Source organism: Brienomyrus brachyistius, chromosome 21, assembly GCF_023856365.1.
Source record: "Brienomyrus brachyistius isolate T26 chromosome 21, BBRACH_0.4, whole genome shotgun sequence".
Taxonomy (NCBI): Eukaryota; Metazoa; Chordata; class Actinopteri; order Osteoglossiformes; family Mormyridae; genus Brienomyrus; species Brienomyrus brachyistius.
In genome coordinates this window covers 8,351,054-8,375,177 of record NC_064553.1, presented here as the reverse complement: position 1 = coordinate 8,375,177, position 24,124 = coordinate 8,351,054, and the positions used below count along the sequence as shown (strand labels likewise).

The window sequence follows — 24,124 nt, the reverse complement described above, 5'->3', positions numbered from 1 at the left end:
GTATCACCCTTGTTCATCTAGTTTTTGTGCTGAATTCACATTTAGCATGGTAATAATATTCCATGTTGAATGCATGTATGTTTACCTCATCAGTACTGTATTGTTCCTAGTGTTTTGTTTTGTATTGTAGTGTTTTGCATCACGGATTCCAGGTCTGTAGGATAACTGAATGAACACCAAGTTCTGCCAAGAGTTGTATTAGTTTCACATTAGATGTTCGTTCTTTTCTGTAAATTTTACGTGAAATTTTAGGTTGTTCGTAGTTCCGATTCAAAGCATACCAATTAATGGAGGCAAGTGGGATTTTATTAAAAGTTTATTTAAAAGTTTATTTACATGAAATTAAACATTTTTAAGCTTAAAGTAAACACTCTGTTTACTTAGCCAATGACAGATCATCTGCAGCTCATTTTTACATAAATTCTTGATTTGTTGCCTGCGGTTCATTGTCTGATCGGACGCCTTACAGTGTTGAGCAGCTGAAATTTGTCGCATCTACTTGTTGACGTCTCTCCCAGGCTTAACATCAGCATGAGCGTGCCATCTGTCTTACTTTAAAATATCATGGAGTATATGTGATATGGTATAGTGACACTTTCAGATGTTTGTTTTTTTTCTTCTTTCTAACCTGAAAACTGTGCAGTGTAAATAACTATAAGGGATTTCTCTAAGATATTCAGACCTTACAGTATAAAAAAGGTCTAATTATTATTTTTTTTAATCTGTTGTGTCAACTATGTTCTTTTGGATCTTTTATTATTTAAATATCTATAATACTTTGAGACAGGCTGGAATTCTCGGAAATAAGTGCTGTTCGCTAAAGTCATTCCATTCCAAGGTCTGGTATTTCCAGATAAATTTTCCAGAGCAGAAGAACCGTGGCTATGTGAGCTCACTAAGTGCTCTTCATCCACAGCTGAGAAACAATTATTCAGAAGCAAATTAAGCATTTCACAGAGAATGACACACAGACCTTTTCATTTATTATATATTTAAATGGTATTCTGTGATGCCACGTAAAAATGGATTAATGCCAAAGGTTATAGATTGCACAAAAGGTTTTTGATTTTTTTAAGTTTAAACAAAAAAAAAGTGAAATACTGTACTTGTATCTATTTACAATTTTATTGTTTCATCTGATAAATGTAACGATGTCTAGTCTTCCTGAGACTTTAAACAATGATAAAGAGAAACAAAAGAATGGTAGTCATGATCTTTCAGCTATCACTTATTCAATGCTGTTCCACGTCAATCCTGTCGGGTAAGTCAGGGCACCTTCTCGAACTCCTTGATCAGACCCTTAAAGTCGATCCGCTCCTCTGGGGCACTCTTCCAGCACTTCGTCAACAGAGTATAGACCTGCATTGAAAGCCAGACCAGAGCGGTTTAATGGAGCCTCGCTGTGGATTTTGTGTAACAGGAAAACTTAACACTTTAAAAATGTCCTTAAAAAAGATCTTAGAAGTGGAGTTTGAATTAGAGGTTTTCCAAAAACGGACAGTGCTAGTTTTGTGCTTGAGGCTGCACTTACTTTTTCGGGGCAGTTTGATGGACGAGGTAGTCTCTTCCCCTCCTCCAGAATTTTCACCAGCCTGGTGACAGTCATCTGACCATGGGTTGGCCCAATCATGTTCAAGAACACCTGCGAATATAAAGGATGGGAGAGTCAGAAATGCTGTGTCATGGCTAAATGCTAGTGGACCTGCAGAAACTGGGTTGGTTTGCATTAGTGTGTAAGCAATGAATACCAGAGCTGCATTGGGTGAGTTTGATTGGTTGACATAACAACATAACATACTGTTCATCACCATACATCATTATGGTAACGTTGTTCGTTTACTTCATCAGTATTATGTGACGATGCCCGCACTGTCAGAGTTCCTGTGGCAGAGACGCGGAGGTGGGTTTTGAAGGAGTTGCTTACCTGCATAGGACTCGACTCTGGCTCACAGTAGGTCAGCAGCTCGTACATGGTCACCCCAAAGGACCAGACGTCTGACGCACGGTAAAACTTGCAGTGCAATAAGCACTCGGGGGCATACCTGGAGGAAAACCAAGCAGCCGCAAATTCACTTTAAATACACCGTCCGCCTAGGGTGGCAAATATCTCCGCGTTTTTCTCACAGTTGTTACAAGTGGTGGTTTGTGCTTTGCAGAATGACATCAGCCCAGATCAATATCTAACTGCTCTCACATTTACAATCCAAAATAGTGTGTTTCATTGTCCTCCTTTTTCTCCTGGCAGTCTATTATTAAGTCGAGTTCACAAATTGCCACAGCCCAAACCGGTTCGGTAAGACTGCTGTGATTTTCCTCATTGAGGTGTCTGGCAGTTTGTGACCCCAGCTTCCAATGAGGCCACCTTTGGTCACTGACCTCGCTCATTCTCACCAAGATCAGTTTCTGAGCCACCCTCAGGTACTGGCACCTAATATTCTCAATGAGGTCACCTATAGTTACTGGCGCTTCACTTACGATATCCCTCACTGGTCCTGAACATTAGTTACAGCTGAAGTCATCTACAGCTATTGACCCAGCATTATAGACCACTGGGTCACCCGCGGTAATCCTTGGCTATGGCCTTTCATGCTACTGGACTCCTACCAGAAGACGGGACTGTCCAAGTCGTCCTTCACGGTGTAGTAGCCCTCGTTGTCCTTGATGCTCTTGGTCAATCCAAAGTCTCCGATCTTGACAGTTTCCTCGTTCTCTACCAGCACGTTGCGAGCTGCTAGGTCTCTATGGATGTAGTTCAGAGACCCCAAATAGTCCATTCCCTGGAATGAGAGAACAAGACTGCTTCGTGAGTGCATGCTTTCCATCACCTCGTGTAGCCAAAGGACAAATCCAGGACGGGCTGCCACCGCGTTTGCTGCCTGCCATGACGTACCTGGCATATTTGAATTCCATAACTTAGCAGCCTCTTCAGATCCATCTGGGCCTTTTTGCGGGGAAGGTACTCCTTCAGGCTTCCCGAAGGTAGGTATTCCATGATCAGCCGTATGCTTCTCCCCCCTAGACAGACCACAGTGACATTGGCCAGTGCTAAAGAGACTCGCCCAATTTAACCTTTTCTTCTGTATGCATGACATAAGGAGGACTTGGTGACATGGAATGTTATCAGCTGAAGTTTAAAAGTACTGCTGCTTATATGAAAATATTTTGCGTTCTTGTAAATAAAGTTCAGATCTGAGAAATCTGAGCAACGGGGAGTGAAGCAGACAGATCCGTGACTTGAAGGTGACAGAGTGCTACAGGGGTTCAGGAACCCAATTGTGGACGTGCATTTTACGTTTTCAAAAAGGTACTTAAAATTATAGCCTACTTATTTTTCAAATGTTTGCCATTTTGAACCATGGTCGACTTATACCCTATTAATTTCCACCCGCATAATTATATTATAAAATCAAATTATAGATTTTAGGATATTTTTCATACATTCCACCAAAACTTTCGGATTACCCATTGGGTACCTGTGGGTACCCCACCCCATGCAGAACTCTTGGCTTGCTTTGACACCAGGAGGACCCTGTACTTGCCCAAGTGATAATATCTAGCTTTATAAATAGGTAAGACTTGTCAGATGATGTAGACGAGAATAAAGTGAGCAGGGCTGTCTTTCTACGTTTGAGTTTAAAAAATCTGTAGAAAGATCAAGCTGGATCTGCTTACCCTCTTCACTGCAGATGCCTTTGTATTTGACAATATTTTTGTGGTAGAGGTCCTTCAGGATGTCGATCTCACGCCAGAGGCTGCTGCTCTGGTCCTCCTTGTTCTCGGGCTTCAAGGACTTCACAGCTACCAGCTCGCCGGTTCGGTCGCCGCGCGGGTCGTACATACACAGCTCCACCTTGCCAAAGTGGCCCTGCAGCACAGCAGGAGGGGGACTCCATTAAAGCGGGGAACCTAAACCTAAACGGGCACCTCATATTTCATCCGGTGTCCTTTTCTAGTGACTGAGTCTGGATTATGTATAGACACATTTGCATCATGTGTTTGGAACTAAATTAAGGTCCTGTTAACATCCCTTAGTTGAGTAGCTTTTACTTAATAGATTAATCCTTCACATACAAGTAAGCTTTGTTCATTTCCATGTTCCCCCAAGCGTGTAACAATTACATTATGTTTACACTAAAGGTAAACTCGTTTTCCCGGGATCTCATTTCTTTGGAATAAGCGCTGTGACATCTGACGCAGCCAAAACATGCCAGAACTGCACCGCATAACCGTCACCTCCTTCCTTGCCACACATTGATTGAGACATGAATCGACGCTGTAACTTGCCTAGGTGCGGTTTGTTATTAAAACTCTGTGTGAATGAGTCACCGTCCTTGCTGGTATCACCAGTCACACCACAAGTCAGAACGAGACTTCGTCACGGCCATATAGCGGCAAATACTTTGCCAAATAAGAAGGGCACTGCCAGCAGGAAAAGAAATCTAGACGGCTCAGGAAATCAAAAGGCAGCTTGGAATGAAAGGCGTGACGAAAAGGGGACTAGCCCGCACCTCTCCGAGATCTCTGATCTTCTTTAGGAACCTCTTCTCAAACTGGGTGGGGTCCACCTCTTGGGCTGGGATGATCCCAGAGGCGATGGAGGGGTCTGCAGGACAGAAGCGGAAGTGTTTATTTTGAAGATGTTTTATGACATTTTATGAAGATGTTTATGATGGATTGACGGCTAACGGGGCCTTACTCTGCTCCTCCAGCTTGTTGAGGTCCCTCACAATCGCTCGGAAGAAGGGCCTCTTACGGGGGTCGTAGTTCATGCACTGCTTCATGAGGTCGGCCAGCTCCTTGCAGTCTGGGGTGGCCAGGCTGCACTCTGCGGCATAGAACCTCTCTTTCTGCTCGGGGGGAACACAAAGTGTTATTCCTCTGTACCTGCCCTGTCCTATTCTCTTACAGCTCCAGAGGATTATTATTTCCAGCTCCCGGGCCCCACTGCCCTGCTTGTTTTCCAGCTATCTCTGCCCTACACACTGAGTAATGCTGAGTAATGCTGATTACCTGGATCGGGTGTGTTCCGTCAATCAGAAGCTGAAAGACAGCTGGGACTTGTGTGTGGGGCTGGGATTGCAGGAAAACAAGCAGGGCAGTGGGGCCCGAGGACCGACTTTGAAAACCACTGCGCTAAACCATTTAGAGCTCAGATACGGGAGTTAAATGGATTAAAGGTTTCTCTGAATTAGACACTTTAGCAAACTCCAGGCCTCTTTAAGATGTTAAGTCAGTGGTGGGGGGGAAAAAAATGCCAAGGCGAGGGGGGGGGGCGTTGCCGTACCTCTGTAAGTTTTTTTTCTTTCAGTGGCGTCTCGCCATCGTAGCAGATCTCCCACAGGGTGGCGCCAAAGCTCCACTTGTCTGCCGCCACGCTGAGGTCCTTTACGTTCCTCAGGCACTCTGGGGCAATCCAGGGGATGCGGTCCACACATTCTGGAAGCGGGGAAGCACACACACAAGCATTAGCGCAGTTCGCCTAAATTAAGGGCTGTGTAGGCCATGGCAGAATTTTCTTTTCTTATGCAACGCTTCCATGTTGTGGAAATCTCAGAAATCCTTGGCTTATTAAGGTAATACAGCTGTGTTTCAGGAACCCCCCCCCCCCGTGTGTGTCCTGCCCCACCTGCCCTGGTGAGCACAGTGATGGGGATGCCTGGATCGCTCAGCTTGATGAAGGGCCCGTCTTCGCCTTCTAGGCCGTCTCGGGCCAGGAGGATGTTTTTGGTGCAGACGTAGCCGTGGACCAGCCGTAGATCCTCCTGGGGGGGCAGATTTGAGTTGGGTAGGTGAATGGCAGCATGTGGCACAGAGGGTTCAGCTGTTATGTTTGAAGTGGCTCATGGATATAGTCAGTATCAACACATTAAGGCACATTACACTGATGCTTAAAGGGGCCCTATTATACTAATTTTTATTCATAATTTTATTTTTATCATTTACTTGCTTCAATGTTCCAATAATACATGTTCTCTTACTGTACATCTCTATTCAATCTGCCTGCAATTCCATGTAATTGGTCAGCTTGCCCTATATACTTTGCTCCAGTCTTGTGGTCTACAGACGGATCCTTGCAGGTAGGCAGCCAATGAGGATTGTGTTACGAGGTGACCTCACCATGTCACGGAACTAAGAACTAGAGTTACAATTGGGTGTTTCAGGCAGATTAGAGAAGAGTGGTTTCTGTGGTGAGAGTGTACTTTGTGTCTGAACACTCTGCAGACCGTTTACATGCACATAAAGCTATATAACGCATTAATGGAAAGGGAAAATCCGGAGAGCATAATGCTTGGGGCCCCTTTACAGGAACTACAATGCAACCAGAAAGTTACTGGAACTGTGCTTAGATTCTTCTGCAAGGCATTTAAACTGCATAATATCATTAAGATATCCAGCTCTTTGTATAGTTGCAGTGTCCCAATCCGCTTCCCTCCCTCCCTCGGACTTTATGCTCTTCAGGAAAGGCACAGTGCGCCCCCCAGTGGGGTTTCCGTCTCACCAGGTAGCTCAGGGCGCTGGCTAGCTGCTTGGCCACCTGGAACTTCCACGGGGTGGTAATGAAGTGCCGCTGTTTCTGCATGAAGAGGTCCAGCGGGCCCAGCTCCACAAACTGCTCCACCATGATGTCTGCGAGAAGGGAGCGTCCGGGTCACATGACCACCTCATCCTTAGACAGATGAGCCTTGGTGCTAGTGGCAGGTGGGCTTACCAGATTCTCCAATAAAAGTGTGTTAGACCAGTCTGACTGCACAATAACCCTACCTACTTCAAGTTGGGTTTGTTATGCAAGTTGTCACCTTCATTGCCCAACTAAATCAGCTGAACTCGTGAATGCACACTGTTCTGGTTTTTACACCCGCAGCTGTTTTTCCTGACAGGTTATGTTGTAAGCGTTCCAGAATCTCGCTGGTTGGTGTTGCATGGAGCATCTTTTAGCTGAGACTCACATTCCAGTTCGCGGACACACAAGCCATACAGCGGGACGATGTGTTTATGGGACATCTGCCGCATCCTGCTGGCTGTCTCGAAGAACGCCTGCCGGGTAGAACAGGAGAGGTGAGATTTGGGGGGGGGACACTGTGGGGGTAGGGGGGAATGCTGGCGGGGGGGGGGGGGGGGGGTGCTCTCACCAGAGAGATGTCTCTGTGACTGGACCCCAGCACTTTCAGCACCACCTTAGTCTCACTGTAGCTGCAGTAGCCGCTGTCCTCGTCATCCTCATTTTTCACCTTCATGATGCCTGCATAGATGTTGGTCCTGGTACCCCCGACCCAAGTGCTCCCCCTTGTGGTGAGAATTCGCATGAGCAAAGGCAGTTAAAGGACAGCACACATACACACACAAAAACATGCTCATTAAACATAGCTATGTTTGTGGGGATAAGTAATTTTTGGCACTATTGATGTTTCTCAGTCCAGTCCTTGGGGACCCTCAGGCGGTCCATATTTTTGCTCCCTCCCAGCTTCCAAAATACCGTAACCAGGTATTCGGTGTTCCTGACTGGCTGGGAATTGGGAAGGAGTAAAATATTTCCTCATAGGGATATTCCCACCATGGCTGCTTTTTCAGATTTTGCCATCCTGTCAGGACGCTCGCAGATATGCAAACTCCCACATAAACGCCAACGCTTATTAGCGGCGGGTGTCACAGATAAATGCATCCTCACACACACACACACACACACACACACACACACACACACAAACACATACACACATGGGGGGCACACCTGCACGATCTCTTCCTTGGGTATCCTGTGGAATATCAGCTGGCTGAAGAGATGATCCTGGGTATCCTGGTCTCTCTTCTTGGTCACTACCAGGAGGTTGGAAATTTCTGGAACAAACACGGGGAAGTTAATCACCGAGACAGTCCCAGGTGTGGAAGTGCACAGTAGAGAGGGTGAACCTGGGGAAATTCAGCCCGTTCTCCATTTTGATCCTTCCAGTTAACTGAAGGCGAGAGGAAGAGGGGCCTTCCGCAGGTTTATGAGGAAGTCAGAGCGACCGCAGGGGCGTGTGGTGAGTTGGGGGGGTGGGGTGGGAAAGTGCAGTGTGTCATCAGCCACAGTGACATTCAGAGACATCTTTCTGTGCAGCTAACTCACAGCCCCCCCCCCCCCACACACACACACACACAGTTTACGGTAGTGCTCTCTGACGCAGAAGGTAACTGAGGCTGCCGAGCTTCACCAAAGTCACGGGAGGAAGTCATCTCTACACAACAGAGTCGTCCGCTTCCTGACTCGCATGTAGAGACAGGCAGGGTGTTTCGTAACCTCCACAGCCTGCTTCCGAAGAAAATGGGCGTGAGTTAAGCCCCTGGACAACTGCTTTTACTACTCTTCCTGCTCGGGGTGCCTGATGGTCTATTACATACTTGTTACTCCCCATCCAGGTTATAAGTCTGTCCCCTTAACCTTCAGCTCAGTGCTCCCGATTTTATTACATATGTACATTTACATGTTGCCCTGCTCTCTCCTCCTGCCTGGATCTTTTCCTTAGAGGGGCAGCGTGTTGCTCCGTGGGCTATGCCTATGTGCCTGTGATCGGAAGGTCGCTGCTACAGGTGGCTGCCCTTCGCAGACAATTTACTCGATGAAAAAGAGCAAGTTGAGGGAGGCGTAAAGACAATTTCCCAACGAGGATCAATAAAGTATCGATTATTATTAATTAACTAGCACCCCCCCCCCCCCCAGTTACCATTGTCATGCATTTATATAACTGGATAAACATATATAGCCTACAGAGTTAAAACAATATAACTACATATTTCATCAAAACTGAATTATGATTGAAACTGGACCTCTTAGGCTCTGTTTTATCGTGTGACAAAATATCTCGGTTGCTCTGTTTTGAAGAAGACAGTGTGACACTTACAGTAGCTACAAAATCCACTCTAAAATCTAGGCAATACACCCTTTTCCTCAGGTTACTGTGTCTTGCCTGAAGGCCAGTACAGTCATGGTACTTAAAATGCCCTTAACCCAATCTATCACTCCCACCACGCATTAACAGTCGACATAATGATCAGCCATCACGCATGATTTCAATGAGACAGGATTTGACTCATTCACTTCCTGGGTTCTGGGCCCGTGATGCAGTACTTTTTTTTCCGTTTATGCACTTAGCAGATGTTTTTGTCCGAAGCGATGTGTCGTGTGCCTCAGTTGTACGTTACAAACATACATGTTATCAAGGAGTCAACTAGCTGTATAGTGCAGAGTATAGTGTTGGGTGAAAGGCTGATTTGTTAAGAGGCTGTTATCTTAGGGGCTGTTTGTCAGTTAAGGACTTGGACTCATAATGGGAGAGTTGCTGGTTAAAGCCCCAACAATGGCACCTCTGTAAAACACTAATAAATGGGTGGGTGTGAACTTCCCCTGTAAAACCGGACAGTCATGCACCTCGGGGCTGTGGGGGGCAGCAGCGTTTCAGCTGGAAGCTGACGTTCTCCGTCCGCAGGCACTGCCCCGCCAGGTAGTCCATGAGCTCTTTCAGGCTGCTCTGGGAGGTGTTTGTTCCACATAGCCGGTATCCTCCCTCTGTCACCTCGATCTGGAAGTTCTTGTACTGCCGGGTCATCTTGGACTCGCACAGGTCCATCTGTAATCCGGCGTAAGGGTGGGGGACAATATTTAAATAAAAACAAAAACAAAGGGGGTTTGTTTGAAAATAGACTGGAGGACGTCATGACGAGAGACGTATTCTAATTTTGGCTATAGACACATTTTTTTCTTACTGCTGACAAACGATTATAAGTTCCCTTCTTGCGGTTGGCATTGCCACCAGATGGTATCTCGGGCCAGCATTAGCTGAGCCTGTTTGTTTGCTCACTGGATGCAAAGTGAAAATGTCACTGTGCTTAGATGTTAACTGCGAAATGCAGAGGTTTCAGCTTAAATACACCTCGGCAGTAACACTGTTGTTGATCAGGCCGGCTACATGAATGACCATAACCAGTCCCTGATCCCTTTTGTCTTCTGGTAAACAGTGATAGATAATTCCTGACTGCTGACCCCAAATCGCATGACGTCCAAACCCCCCCGACCCCAGTGCAGCGGCGAGCTGTCATACATCGTTGCATGTGACCGTCATGAGGATGTGGCTGTAGTCCGTGCAGCTCCAGCGCAGCACATACATGCCATCCTCGTTTCCCTCCTGGCGTAGCTTATGAATGGCATAGTCGGTTCTGAGAAACAAAAAAGGAACAGATGCAATAAAAAAAAAAAAAAACATGCGACGACCAGTGTCCGGAGGTTTCACTGCCGCATGTCGCGCAATGGAAAACTTTTTGGCGGTTTTTGTTGCGCTTTTACCGCTGAATGCCGTCAAAACAGCTGATTATTAATTTTTAAAAAAAAAAAAAAAAAACACGGACCACCGCTGCTCAGTGACCACGTACCCATCCACACATCCTTTGTGGTAATTCTAGCTAATTTTTAGATCCGTCTTTGCTGCGGTGGGAACGGATGCCACCTCCCCCCCCCCCCCCCAACTTACGAAATGGGACCATGGCAGCCATTCTGCAGGTTCTGCACCACGGAGGAGGGAGCCACCTCCGTGCACAGGTAGTGATGGGCATCCACAGTCAGCCGGAAGTAGCCGTCCACCAGGGCAATGAAGGACAGCGCCTCAGCGGGGAAGGCGAGCTGCATCTCCTGTGAAACGCAATCAGTGCCCGTTAGCTATGTCTCAGCGCTGTGGTACAACAATGAGTGAGCTCTGCTGTCCATTCTGAGCACCAATCCATGCTCTTCACCTACATATCCTATTCAGCGTCTCGTGGGTCCAGAGGCTATAGGCACAAGGCAGGGAATAACCCAGGATAGGGCGCCAATCTATTGCAGGGCTCACTTACACACACAATCATACCTATGGACAATTTGGCAACTCTAGTTCATCTAGTGAGGAAACACTCCATCCTGACTGATGCTTCTCTTTCTCTCTCTAGTTATGGTGACCTGAAGGATCTCCTACTAGTGCCTGTCATACATATCTCCTCCTCGCTTTTCAACCACTGTGATGTCCGTGTTCCGTGCATCTCGGTTCAACCACGGACATTAACTAAAACTGGTAGAAGCCTGTCATGTCTTCCGTCTGCGTGAAAGCTTACCATCTTCTTCTCTTGTTTGTAAATGGTGACTATGGACTCCTTGATGACAATGTGGGTAATCTCGTGAAAGTCAGAAAACAGTTCCCAGCTATCCACGGTCTCCTCTTTCTTTTCGTTCTTGTTTTTCATCTTGTTTTTCTTGGATTTGTTCTTGTTTTTAAGTAGGAAGAAATTCTGTGCAGATAGAGGGGGGGGATCTATAAGCTGATCATTTAAATGTATGTACATGCTGCTCATTAAGCATTATGACAACTTCTAAAATGTTGAGCCCTTTCTTGTGCAAATCAAGGTCATAATTGGTATCAAGCCCATAAATGATCATACAAGGCAGTGCATTGCGTTGCGTAGTCCTGATATTCCCATAACTTTATATATTGAATAAATGTAAGAAATTGATCATTTGTGACTTAGAGTAGAGGGAAGAGTTACAATTTGTGTGTTGCTAGTGCAATGCTCTACTTACGTTGAGTGGCTTCTTTCGCCATGAGATGCCGCTATTCCCAGACACTTGCACCTCGTACACTGGTGGGTCGCACTCGTTGAAGGCAAACACTGGAAACTTCTTGTTCTCGCTGGAGACCTGCAGTATGCTCGTCTCGTACACCTCCTTGCCAAAGGACCGTGTCAGGGTCTCCAGGGTGGACAGGTACTTGACCTTCAGGTCATGTGTGGTGACGTGGCCATCCTGGATGGTCTTGCTGTTGAACTCATTGAGGAAGTTCTTGAATACGTTGTTGATTCGAACACGGGTGAGGATGTTGCGCTGTTTAATGGTCCTGTTTAAGCTCTCTGGGATGTATTTCTTGTAACTGAGAAGAAAAGAAGGGGAGTCGGTTTCGGTCTACTTGCCTGCATAGCCTGGCAAGGTCAGCAGCCTTGTTTTTATAATAAAAATGGAATTAGACTCAATCAGTCTCAAACTCGGGTTCAAATTACTAAGCCAACGGCAAGGTCAGCTTCAGTAAATACCCAGCTGTGAGTCATTCTGGATAATGGCAAGTTCTAAGGCAATCAATAGAGAGAATAAAATTTCCCTTTCAAAGGACTATTATTAGTGTCTGAGAGGGCGACCCTCACCTGAGCTCTGCTGTGATGCTGGGCAGGGACATTCTTTTGTTGATGGCGTGGTGTGAGATGGCCAGCACCGCCATGCCTAAACATTCGTTCTCGATCTCGTGAACCTCTTCCTCGCTGTGGGAGCTCTTCAACGGGGCCAGTCCTTTTACAAAGTCATACTGCCCCTAAAGAAGAAACGATGCCACGGAGAAACCTGGTCAGCCGTGATGCCACCCAGGTCCTCCACCCAAGCAGATGGGACGCTCGGAGTCTGCAGCTGATCCAGCTGCTGGAAAGTGTCAGTTGGCCGACTCGACCAGACACGTAAGGAGGCCCTGTGGTGTCATTCGCTTAGTCATACCAGAAATCCCCCCTTTAAATGTCAGATTCGGTTGGGGGGGGGGGGGGGGGGTAGGGGGGTTGCTAGAGAAAGAGAGACAGAATTCTTCTACTGGTCACCGATGCCATTTAAGGCTGTAGATGGTGCGAGCGGGATGTTACCTGGGCAAACAGGTACTCCAAGGAGGCAGCATCCAGGAGGGGCGTTCCCTCGGGGCTCTCCTGCTTAGCACAGTTCTTCTGTTTGTTCAGGGAGTACCTCCAGATGGGAGACTCATTCTCGTTGGTGCCGTGCCAGTTAGTGAAGTAGAACCTGCACCGAGAGATGCTGTGTCACGCGGCGGGATTCTGTGTAAGTGAGGCCTGTGTATTCTGGAGTCGGTGACGGTACGTGCGTACGAGGGCGTGCGCGTGCTGGCGGACAGCCCCGCGAAGGCACCGCGTACGTCTGCTCTCGGCTCTCGGGGAGTTTTCCTACTTGCGCCACCAAAAACCTCCTCCGGTTCCTTGCCCTTTCCTTACCATATCCCATGAATCATTTTAGTTCCCACGGCCGTGAGGAAACTTCATTTTAGTTTTTAGTTCCCCCCAGTAAAGGCGTCTGGACATGCATGTGCTTCACACAGGAGTTACATGCGTCACTTTCAATATCTGAAATAACCCCTCCCCCCCCGCCCCCGCGGCTGACACTCACCTCATACGGTAATGCAGCTTCACATAGCTGTCACCGATTGTGAAAATGTGATTAGGGGGGTACCAGATGTCCCTGTATTCTTCATAGAGGGCGAATAAATTGTGACAGAGGGGAGAGATGCCTGAAGGAAGTGAGAGCATCTGTCAGTTATCGTCGCTAAACAGTTTCTCACTTTTATGCCAGGTTTGACACTGTCTAGCACCAGGATGCACTGGTAAATAGGAGATAGTTTCATACATCTTTGTCACAAAAAAAAACGCATGCTTTAATTATAGTGTGGGTCTCCATAGGTGTCCGTGTTAAGTTTTGTTTTACCATTTTGTTTGTCTGTTTCCAGGATACACCCTTTTGCCGATTTCGCGAGCATGCTCTCCTGCACGACTTCCTCTGCTATGCCCTCCCCCTCCCCCGCACACCAGAGACAGTGATAAGCAGCTCTGCGACTTTGGCCTGTGGCTGGAGCTAGTTTCCTGACAACATCTTGTGAGCTGTCTCAAGCCGGCCCGACTTACGGCATCTCTTGGCCGCCTCGAGGCACAGGTCCTCGGCTGAGTGGCTTCCCTCCTGGATCTCCAGTGGGTTGATCTCTGGGGTGTAGAAGTGGATCCCCAAGCCGCAGGCTGTGACGGGCACAGCAGTCTCGGGCCTCCTCGCCTTCCTCATCTTCCCGCAGAGTTGCCGGCCCAGTTCCATCGCTGTGAGTCGTGACATCGAGCCCTGGAGGAGAGGCAGAGAGGATTGTTCCTGTTGAAGGCCAGCGACACCACTGGGTGGAATCTCCCACCTCATGTGTTCCCTTTTCACGTGAGCCCAAGGTCAGTTTCGATACAAGCCAAAAAAGAAAAATATATGCATCCTCAAAGCTACAATGCTAACAAGCACTGTTAATGCTGAACGTTTATCATGAGGGGTAGTGTGTGGCTCTGTGGTCTCTGGTACCTATGATCAGAAGGTTACAGGTTCAAACCCCCTAGTAGGTAGAGTGAGTTCCCTAACTTCTCAACTATGCATTTGTTAAATATATAAATGAAATCATTTCACTTAGTAGACACAGAAATCTGCATTTAACATTTTTTTTTATACTATCAGGGACAATTTTTGGATTTTTGGGTTAGCAAGACAACTTCTTGGATTTAAGGTACTCTAGGCTAATAAAGTCCAGTTAATCTGGAGTACCTTAAATTTGACAAGCTGCCAACACAAAAATCCAGTTCTGTTATACATGAGGTCCTTGGACTCCCTATAGCTCAACATCCCTTTTGGAAAATAATAACAATAACTATTTGATGGACTGGATTTCCATGTATATTCTCATTCACATCATGCACTATTTATAGTTTCATCCATCATCCATAACATCTTTTTGAACACAGTGAGCAGGCAAGCTATAGAGAGCAGAACAGGGAACAAGGCAGGGGACCATGTGCACGGGATATAAGAAGCCAGAAGAAACCAGAGAGTCATGACACCAGTTTCTGGTTATACTCATTTGAAGAGTTGTGTATTTGCAAGAGCAGACAGTACGCGTCCACAGACCCAACTGGAAACGGATCTGAATACAACAGGCAAAGGCTAGTTCCCTACCCACCGTGACTGTCACGCGTGTTAACAGCATGTAGCTACTGCCTCCATGATCAGTGCCAGCCGTCACTGTGCACTACACCAGCATCTCCACAAGCTCTACTCTGATGGCAAGGGTTAAATCGGTTTCCAGTGAAGCCGTGTCTTAATGCAGTAAAGCGTGAGGGATCCTCCAGGTCTGTGCTGCTTGTGAGATGAAACACCAGCAACAATCAAGAGCTAGAACTGCTTTCGCATGAAGCGAGCATTTGATTCGCTATGTCTACCTTTGGGCACCAAATCAGCCACCTGCTGGATGCACCCAACCAGATTCCTGCGTGAAGCACAAAGGATTCTGTGAGGAGATGTTGTAAATTCTCTGCCAGGGAATCCCTCCCTCAAGCGCCTGTCTTAAATGGTTTGTCCATTCCACCAACCTGCTCACTTTCATTACTGGTGCCCAGTGCAGATCTGAGGCCATTCGATGTCAAAGCAATTGATTCACTATTCTTATTGCATATGTTCGTGGTGCAGGAGACATTATTCAAAATCAAACTTTCTGACATATGTAAGGCCAATTTTCTGACAAAAACCTAAGTAACTAAGGAACTGGAGAGAATTACTCAGACTAGGTGATTTGATTTATAATTAATTGGATATTCACTTATCTCTCTATTATTCACTCTATATTCACTCTACCTCTATCTCCAAGTATAGTGTATACCTTATATTTATTTACTTTGTTTACCACATACCTATTTCTTACGTGTCTTTATCTCGTCTGCACTGAAAAAAAACTGGAGCCACGTCATCTCGTCTCTCTATGTATCTGTACAGTATATAGCAGAGATGACAATAAAGTTTACTTTGACTTATCATAATTCTGCAATTTGCTGATGTTCCATCCAATTAGCATTGTGTTTTCTTGTTACTGCAAGGATCTAGATCTGGATCACAACAACTAACTGGGTAAGTGGTTGGTGAAACTAGACTGGCCGGCTGAATGCATTACAAATGCATTATTGTTTGTTTAGGAACGTTTTTTGGGCCCTGGGTAGGTAATTTTATGCTGTTTCACATGGCTTCCCCCAGGCCTGATACTGACTTATATCTATATTACTGCAGAATACCCTGTACTGTCGACAAAGAACACTCACTGCATGACTGATACCGCTTTTTTCTTCATATAAACAGGTCATCTCTAATGTTATGGGGTGACCTCATTAACCTCAGTGACGACCAGTACATTATTGACAGCCGCCTCAGCTGCGATAGCTGCAGAAATCGCTAGCGTGTCTGTGGATGGATGCGCTTTTGACCGAAGAATCGAGAAGAACAATGTATAACCACAAGCGTGGACTGCAAAGCGCGTCAAAGTTTGTGAATTTTTTTTTTAGTACACAGCTGACCCACCGGGTACAAATTCCTCACTTTGCTCCTAGCATGTACATCAGCCTACCAACACATGGAGGAATTGAGCATTTTGGAGGGGGTCCTACAATACAGGTATCTGCTGCTTTTCAAGCCATAATGAATTGGAACGATTATTCCAGAAGAATAGTGCAAACTTGTAGTAGTTCCAGATCCTTGGTAATCCTCGGTTCATAGGTTCTCACTGCTGTGACCCTCCAAACTATGCTCTCCACATAATTCTGAAATATTTAGAATTCATATAATCATTGTTCTTGTCTTCTGATTTATGTTAAGTCTTATAAAGGTGATGATACAGTGAGCAATGTTCTTGGGCAATTGCCAACCAGGTGAAGAAAAAGGGCAACTTGATCTGGATCTGTTACTGCAAGGATCTAGATCTGGATCACAACAACTAACTGGGTAAGTGGTTGGTGAATAGCAGTGGGCAACTTTGCAAAAAGTTGCCCACTGCTGATCTAAATTTTTTTAAATAGAAATTTGTTGCCCAATATCAACGGAAAAGTGCCTGAGCAATAGTGGTCAACAACACTGCCCGGCAACATTTGTTAAAAAGTTGCCCTGTGTATCATCACCCTAAGTATTGTGGGAACAAGTCAGCCTACTGGGGAGGTGTGTAGCTCAGGAAGTTAGGTGATTATAAGTCACTGGTTTAAGTCCTAAAGTCAGCAGAGCTTATTCACAGTTGGGCTCCTGAGCAAAACCCTTCACCCCCAATTGCTCCAGGGACTGTCTGCCCCTGCTTTCAATCGTACGTGAAAATTGTTTAGTGATTCTCAAACCAGTCCTCAGCAACCCCAAGTACACATTTTTGATCTGTGGAATATCTAGCAAGGAGCTGAAAGAAAGCAAAAATACGGACCCTTTGGGGATCCCCAAGGACCCAGTTGAGAAGCACTGTTTATGTAAAATCGTCTTACTAAATTAAGTAATTAAAATTGCTATGCCTTTAAACCGGATAAGAATCCAAGCCTCGTGACATCCAGTAGTGAAAATCATTTGTTTGTCCCAAAAATGTTTGCTGGATTAATTCCCAGTTGTCAGCCTGTTGGCTGGATGGGAGTATTACTGCTGCCCAGGGCACAACCCAAAGAATCCACATTAGCAAACACTCTGGCTCCCAGAACAGTCCCACTGCAAGCAACAGCTGCATCTGCAGCAGTAGCATAGGGTTAGTTACACAAGCAAAGGCCAATGGATCTCATAAAGGCATTACCCTAGTGGTAAAGGGTCTTAGAATCCTTTATGAGACAAGCACTTTTGCATTCCTCTTTACAGTATATTCTTTAAGGATTATGTACAAAAAGCCATTTTCAGAATCAAGCATTAGTGGGCAATGGTGGCTTAATGGTTAGGGAAGCGCACTTGTAATTGAAAGATTGCTGGTTCGAATCCCTGACCAGCAAGGCACCACTGAGGTACCCTGAGCAAGGTACCGCCCCCACGCACTGCTCCCCGGGTGCTGAATTAGCTGCCTCCTGCTATGTCACATTATCACATATGGGTTAAATGCAGAGGACACATTTCGTTGTTGTTTGCTGTGGTGTGTCAACAATGACCACTGATCACCAAATTCTAATTCTAGTAGCACTGTAAAAATATGGAAATTTTGGTAACACTTTTCTTTAGGAGCACAAATGTTGTAGTATTGTACTATTATATTATGTATTAATTAGCCACAAAGTAAGTGTTGGTTACAAACTGAAATCATGTTTGTTCATCATGAAATGAATTGTCACACATCTTTTATCTCATGCAATGCTTTGTTACTGTATCTGTTAATTCTGTAATTTTTTGTGAACTACCAAAGGAACAAGTAATGAACAACAAGGGGAAAACAGATCTCATGTTTGTTCATCATTAATGAATAATAACACATCTTTCATCTTAAGTAGCAACTATATTTGTTTATTTAGTTCATGATTCATACTTCAGCAGTAACTGAATTTTAAGTATTTCTGTAAAAAGTGTTACTGAATTCTTTCTTTGAAATAATTCTTTAGAATGGCAAAAAAGCTACGTGTAGACTACCAGTGTGTGTGTGTATGTACAGATACACTTCAGTGTAGCATACTACTACACAACTGTAACATACTACATTCCACTGTTGATGTATCTTCGCATAACAAAATCCTGAGGGGAAAAAAATCCAGTCATCTTCCACTGCCTCATACGTTTTGAATTATGCGATTGAAAGCCTGATCTTTTGATAGAGTTGTGCTATAACACAATTCACAACAAATAGAGCCAAAGCAAAGAGTCTGCATTTCAAAGGATTTCTCCATACCAACATCAACAATCCGTAGTGGTTTGAACATTTATAGAATCTGGAGGTTTCTAATGTTAGAATGCTATAGACCGTTAAATATTTCACTGAAACTCGTTTGGGAATACAAGTGTTGTCCATCATTCCACCTGCCAGTCGCTTTCATTAGCAGACACTTCAGTACAAAGTGTAGTACAGGCTACAGCTCGGGCTCAGACAGCTGGGTCAGCTACAGGTTGTTGCAATTGTTATTTCATAATTAATCAATTTTACACTGATATAGGACCTGAAATGACTCGGCAGTCTCCTTGAGTAAAAACAAATGGTTAATACTTAAAGGTGAATAATGTAAAAAAAAATATTCAGGCAGAACCAATTGCCGGTGAGGACTGAACTTTAACATCAGATAGCTATCACTGCAAAAACAAGTTAGTTTTTTGTTTTTTTTAATGAAGAACAACATCAAAAGTGAATCATGGTACTTTTCACAAATATGGGCGTACATAAATATGGCTTTAGACCTTTTAAAATAAACAAAAATTACCTTTGCCTGGCAAATGCCTTTCGATTAACATGCCAGATTTATAAAGATATTTTAATGAATATCCACAAAACAGAAACCTTCATCTACATATCTAATGAAGGAAATCTATCACAAATATCTGTATACATCTAGTACTGGTTTTTATCTCAAATGTCTTTGACATGGTAGTGATGTCTAATAAAACTGCAGTAAAAGTGATATTGTAATTATGTACAGTAATTTTTGAAAACGTTTTTCCCTACTCTTAAGTGATTAAATAAACTTTTGAGTTAATATCCCGTCATCTGTGTTGCGTTATAACTGTTGCAGATGATAAAGGCATTAGTCATTCACTAAAGAAACGTCATTTCTCAGATCATATGACGCAATATGTTCCATTTCATCAAATCACCTTTAACTGTAGTTAAAACATTGCCTAAGAATGGTTCGAAACACTAATAAGAAACATGCACACTGATAAAGCATTGAATTTTAACAAAACAAAAACCAGTTTGTCAATTCGAGTATCTTGTCAAAACCAACTCTGCGTCTTTATTTCCCACAGTAAGCTGTCAAGCTAGTTTTCCCAGTTGATAGGAATACGGGGGTGAGCATTGCTGATGTCAACATATCAAACAATACAAGGTCCTATCCAACAAGAATTAAAAGTATATCTGGTTTCACCATTAAATGACCGTAATCTAAGGACCCATCCACAGATTATGATCTGGTTATTATAGGTCAACGTTCTGCAACATAGTGGACAATTCTATGCAAAATTGCTCACTGGATTGCAAGAGATTAAAGATTAATATGTTTAATTAACGCAGTCCAATGTAGATACTTCTTTACTCCACCTTTAGATTAACTCAAGAAAGTTCACTTCAGTAGTGTAATTCATTTCATTCCCCTCACTGGAAGAGTTAGCTCAAAATGGTAGTTAACAATCTCTCATTTTGCTTATGTATCCATAATATTTTAAGGTTGTTCAGTCTGGTAGACAGCAAGGTAACACAATATAATCACATATTTAAAAACCCGTGGCCTGTACTAAAAACCTTAAATCCAACAAGTTACCCCGATAAGCCAGTAACCCCGCTTCACAGTACAGGCCATTGTTGTTTACACTGAACATTTCTAATCACTCAAATGAATTGTACTACCAAGTGAATTCCGTATTTCTCATCGGACCCAGTCCATAAGTTAAATAAATGTAGTGATATTAACCAACTTTTGTGGATAATTAAGCCATGGACATGCAATGCAAGCATGCCAAAACATGTTTAGTTCTGTTATTAAGTAACAAAATGTAAATTATATTACTAATGCAATAATAAGGGTAATGCTTCTCTGATTTAAAGTTGTTCTAACATTTGTTCCTACCCATGTAATCCTAGGGCATCAGTTGTCCCCGAAGAGCGGATGCTGAACACCTCTCAATATTGTATGCCGCTGTCTTTAATGACCCTGAGACAACAAGCAATGGAAGATGCACTTTGGGGATATATGGTAAACCAGGTTCTAAACTTTACATTGTCTGGCTGAAGCTAAAGAATATTGTTATGGTTGAGCAGGTCCATAGGGAGTCTAAAACAATCACTGCTGCAGGACAATGGAAATTCACCACCTCTGTGAGTTTTCTGCCATGCCTTTTAGGCCGTTTGCATTAGTCACTGAGACTTATCTAAATATAAGTGCCTTAGCATGCTTTCTAATAATGATTTTATAGTTTCTCATAGATGTCTTGGGTTGCAATTAGATCCACAAGAGGTATGCATTAGAGGACCCATTAGCGTGATTCAAATTATACTATCATGCTAAGCAGGAACAAGGCAGAATGAGGCTGAAGTGCACAAGATTTATTTTTCTATTACAATCAGGAAGCTGGCTGAAGAACTTCAATATATGGTGTTGAAATTGAATTTGTAGATACGTATCACAAGATAAATGACAGCCAGAGTGCTACCATAGTTCAGTACTAGATTAGTTTCTGTACTGCTAATATGAAATAAAATAGAGACATGTACAAACAGCTATATTTATTAAGAGTAGCTAAACCAAAAACAAGTTAGCCTGTCAGGCTTAAGCTTAGCTCAACTGAAGTGGCATGTAAGTTCAAGTCACCCTATTGAGGGGTGGTAGAGGGCTTATTTAGGGTGCAGTTGATGCATCACATTAATATTGTTGTACATGAAAGCTTTAAGTTATAAAATTCGTCCTCTGGTCTACAGTCAAACAAAGTTTAAATACATTTTCTGAGACAGTGTTTTTTCAGGCTTAATGCAAATAAGTGTCACTGGATTCAAGTATTAGAAAGACTTTTGTTTTTGTTTTGTTGTGAAGCACTTTCTCTCATAAAAGCACGTTCCCAGAAATAAAGCCTTCATTCTTAGTTTTCCCCCCGTTATCCTACTGTATATTTGTCTCCCACATTTTTCTACCAGAATTAGTTGCACATTGCCTGCCTCCAAGACAAGGAGTTGTGCTTCCTACACTGATACACTCTGAGTTGTTTTCTTTGAAAAAGGAGTCACACCCCATATCCTTCAGTATTAACAAACCACAACCTACAGGAACATGACCATAGTTTGGAATCACTTACAAAATGGCAAACCCATAATGAAACAATGCAATTTGCTGCTACAGAAATCCCAGTCACCACAAAAGAGAATTTCCTTGCGATCAGTCCCAATCAAAACTACTACAAAGCTTTCAGACAAAGCATTCATTGAGTTAGCTGCTGGAGACAATTATTGGAAAAGACCTAAATGCTCTAATATAGCCAGGCCATCTTGTTTTAATGATTTGATATGTTTTCTTTTAAATCAATACTTCACTCTTGGCCTATATAAGCGTCTTTGAACCATTCACAACCTTTACTATAGAAATGTTAGCAATCAGACCAGTTACTTGCAGTACAACATATTTACATTTAGCAGGTGCTTTTGTGTAAAGTAACATACATGTGAGGAAAATGCTGGGTAAGCCAGTGTCTGGGGTAGTTGGTGTTAAGGAACTTATTAAAGAGCCCAACAGTGTTGTGGTTACTCTGCTGCCAAAGGGATTTGAACCTCTGACCTTCTGGACATGGACACAGGCACGTAGCCTACCGAACCACACACCCACAGCAGCAATAGCAGTTCCTTAGTACTGACATAGTTTACGTGCAATAACAACGTTTACTGCCATAAAAATTGTGGCCATAAACTGTTTTCAAAGCTTTACAAGTTTTCAAGTCTTACAAAAAAATGCTTTTTAGGAAAGAGTACATGCTTTGGTTTCTAATAACAAGAAATTTCAAGCAATATTTTTTTTTAAATCCGAGTTAGAACCAGTTAAAACTAAATATTTTTTCAGGAAAGAAAAAAAAATGTGTATAGCCCAGATGACAAAAGTGAAAGTACCATTGTCTGTATTACTCATTAGGTTAAAAGTGTTAGTTAAATGCGAACTAGCACATCTGACGATAAAACAGTAAATGGATTAATGGGATAACACAAAATGAAATATTATATTGAATAATACAACCAAACCACGCCCAAAACAGTATAGTAATACGAAATTCGTGTGTGTGAACAATAATTCGCGTACACTTTTACACAGTAAAGTGTACGTGGTCACACTTCTATCGATTGCACCAGCTGCAGCTTTTAAACCCCTTTTCAACCAGGAAGGCAGCCGCCGCTGTCGGATCGAATAGTTCTGTACACCGGTTAAAGTACTTAATCTATACCAGTTACTGAATGACAAAAAGAAATTATCGAATACTTCGATTATTTGTTGGAAAATATCACATATTAACATTTAAATAGAACAGCAATGTTTTATAATGTATTATTACATAATATAAGCATCGGCAACGAGCTTTTAAAGAGCTGTCTAAACTTTTTTAACGCGTTTTCCTTTTATTCTTTTACACACTATACTAGTTCGCATCTTTGTTGTCAAATAACTGAAAATTAACAGATGACTTTTCAGTTTTCTAGACCCCCTCCCCCTTCATCGTTTACCTTAATGGCTTTCGGTTCGCCACTAAAGCCGCTCTCCGACTGCACTATGCCGAGAGGACAGCCGCCCCCTCCCCGGGTCCCCCGGCCATTTCTGAGTCGCGCGGCGCAATGGCCGCTGCCTCGCTGATGCATCGTTTTCGCTTCCTTCTTCCCGCGAGTGACACGAGTCCAACTCTCATTACATGACAGACCGATTCGTCCTTAAGCCCCCCTTTCTTAATTAATTACTAAGGGGGGGGTTTAAACAATCGGCTTCGAGGCACCCAGCCAAGCAGCCAAATGGCTTCACAGCGACTTCAGCCTCTTTTCACGGTGCCAGACTCACTTCAGCGAACGTGGACGGCTTTTCTTTTCCCCACCTTTCGATTTTAAATACCAGAACGATTTGGTTTTGAGTTGTTTCAACCCAATAATGCTCCCTTTTTAAAATATACACAACGCCGTTTTAACAGTCTAAGAGGAAACGCGACAAAGAAAAAGAGAAACCAATCGCAGCGATTATTAAAAAAGCCTCCGAATATGAACTTACCTACTTCCGTATCTTTATTGCCATCGACAACTTCTCGAGCGCTCTCAGAAAAAATATCCCAGACTCATGCGCTGATAAGCCTGGATGAACGTTAAAAATGCGTCTTTATTAATGTCTGTCGACTTTTTTACTCATAGAAACGCGTTAAATTGTACAGAAGAAGCAATAGTCCGCGGATGACATACTGCGTGCCCCGGTCCGCGAGCTTTCCTGTCAAGCGCCGTGTCAATTCCCGAAAACAGGGCTCAACTCAGTCTGGGAGCGACGTTGATTGGATGCCGAGCCTGTCACTCAAAACGTTCGGACTTAATTAACCATTGCATGACCACGTTGGCGCTGAAAGGCGTTCCCCTTTCTCTTCTGAATTCACCATGCAGTGTAAGTCACACCAAACGGACACCAAGCGCTATTTGGATGTGAGATGAAGTGCGCGATTAACCGGGCTTTCCAGTACAATGCTTTATTTTTGTTAAATTTGCTACTGGTTTTTTTCCCGTATGTTTCAAAGTTACAAATTACTTCTTTATGTGCTTGGTCAACGCAACGAAAAATGTGTTTATTAAGAATAGTCGCAGTATAGTCTGAGAAAACAAGCGGCATA

The 24,124-nt window shown here is 43.8% G+C and overlaps 1 protein-coding gene across 1 annotated transcript; it reads right to left on the bottom strand.

Moving 5' to 3' along the window:
* Positions 1 to 298: 298 nt before the first annotated feature.
* LOC125716733 (tyrosine-protein kinase JAK1-like) lies at positions 299 to 23,759 on the bottom strand. Its single transcript, XM_048989362.1, is given in 25 exon segments — positions 299 to 1,359; positions 1,532 to 1,642; positions 1,925 to 2,042; positions 2,605 to 2,777; positions 2,891 to 3,015; positions 3,673 to 3,865; positions 4,509 to 4,603; positions 4,697 to 4,847; positions 5,285 to 5,436; positions 5,627 to 5,762; positions 6,500 to 6,627; positions 6,948 to 7,035; positions 7,131 to 7,265; positions 7,267 to 7,284; positions 7,730 to 7,836; positions 9,407 to 9,605; positions 10,077 to 10,191; positions 10,503 to 10,660; positions 11,116 to 11,289; positions 11,579 to 11,924; positions 12,193 to 12,356; positions 12,673 to 12,823; positions 13,205 to 13,325; positions 13,717 to 13,921; positions 23,524 to 23,759. Coding segments are annotated over 24 exon segments (3,450 nt in total). The 5' UTR covers positions 13,916 to 13,921; positions 23,524 to 23,759; the 3' UTR covers positions 299 to 1,266.
* Between the last annotated feature and the right edge of the window lie 365 nt (positions 23,760 to 24,124).